General features: G+C 70.9%; 1 protein-coding gene across 1 annotated transcript in view; it reads right to left on the bottom strand.

Annotated features, from left to right (window-relative positions):
- Positions 1–7: 7 nt before the first annotated feature.
- Positions 8–330, bottom strand: part of SEMA4A (semaphorin 4A) — a gene marked incomplete at its 5' end in the record, with an annotated part of 10,746 nt that continues 10,423 nt past the window's right edge. The window contains 2 exons of the mRNA XM_035890832.1: positions 8–125; positions 209–330. Coding sequence (XP_035746725.1) covers positions 8–125; positions 209–330 — 240 coding nt within the window. The remainder of the gene's footprint in view (positions 126–208) is intronic.

The raw sequence follows: 330 nt of genomic DNA, 5'->3' as shown, positions 1-330 counted from the left end.
CCCATACTCAACTCTCTGCGGCGAGATCCTCCTTCGCCCCCCGGGCTCGGGGCATGGCCATACTCCTCCCGCGGTGGCACGTGGTGGCCGGGCTCCCCGACTTGATGTCCTGCAGCCACGCGCTCCTGCGGCCGGGAGAGCGGCATCAGCATCCCGCTCCCCTCCACATCCCCCTTCCCATCCTCAGCCCGCTGCCTCCCCGGCTCACATGTCCTCGGCAGTGGTGGCACGGGTGGGCTGGCAGGAGCCCTCCAGGCTGTGCCAGGCGCAGTACGGGTCCCGCGCCAGCACGCACTCGGCGCAGCTCCGGTGCAGGCTGCAGTTGGCCAA

Source organism: Egretta garzetta, unplaced genomic scaffold (assembly GCF_000687185.1).
Source record: "Egretta garzetta isolate BGI_Z169 unplaced genomic scaffold, ASM68718v1 scaffold1063, whole genome shotgun sequence".
In the NCBI taxonomy this organism is placed as follows: Eukaryota; Metazoa; Chordata; class Aves; order Pelecaniformes; family Ardeidae; genus Egretta; species Egretta garzetta.
The sequence above is the reverse complement of the archived record's forward strand: the minus strand, read 5'-3'. Positions and strand labels throughout refer to the sequence as shown.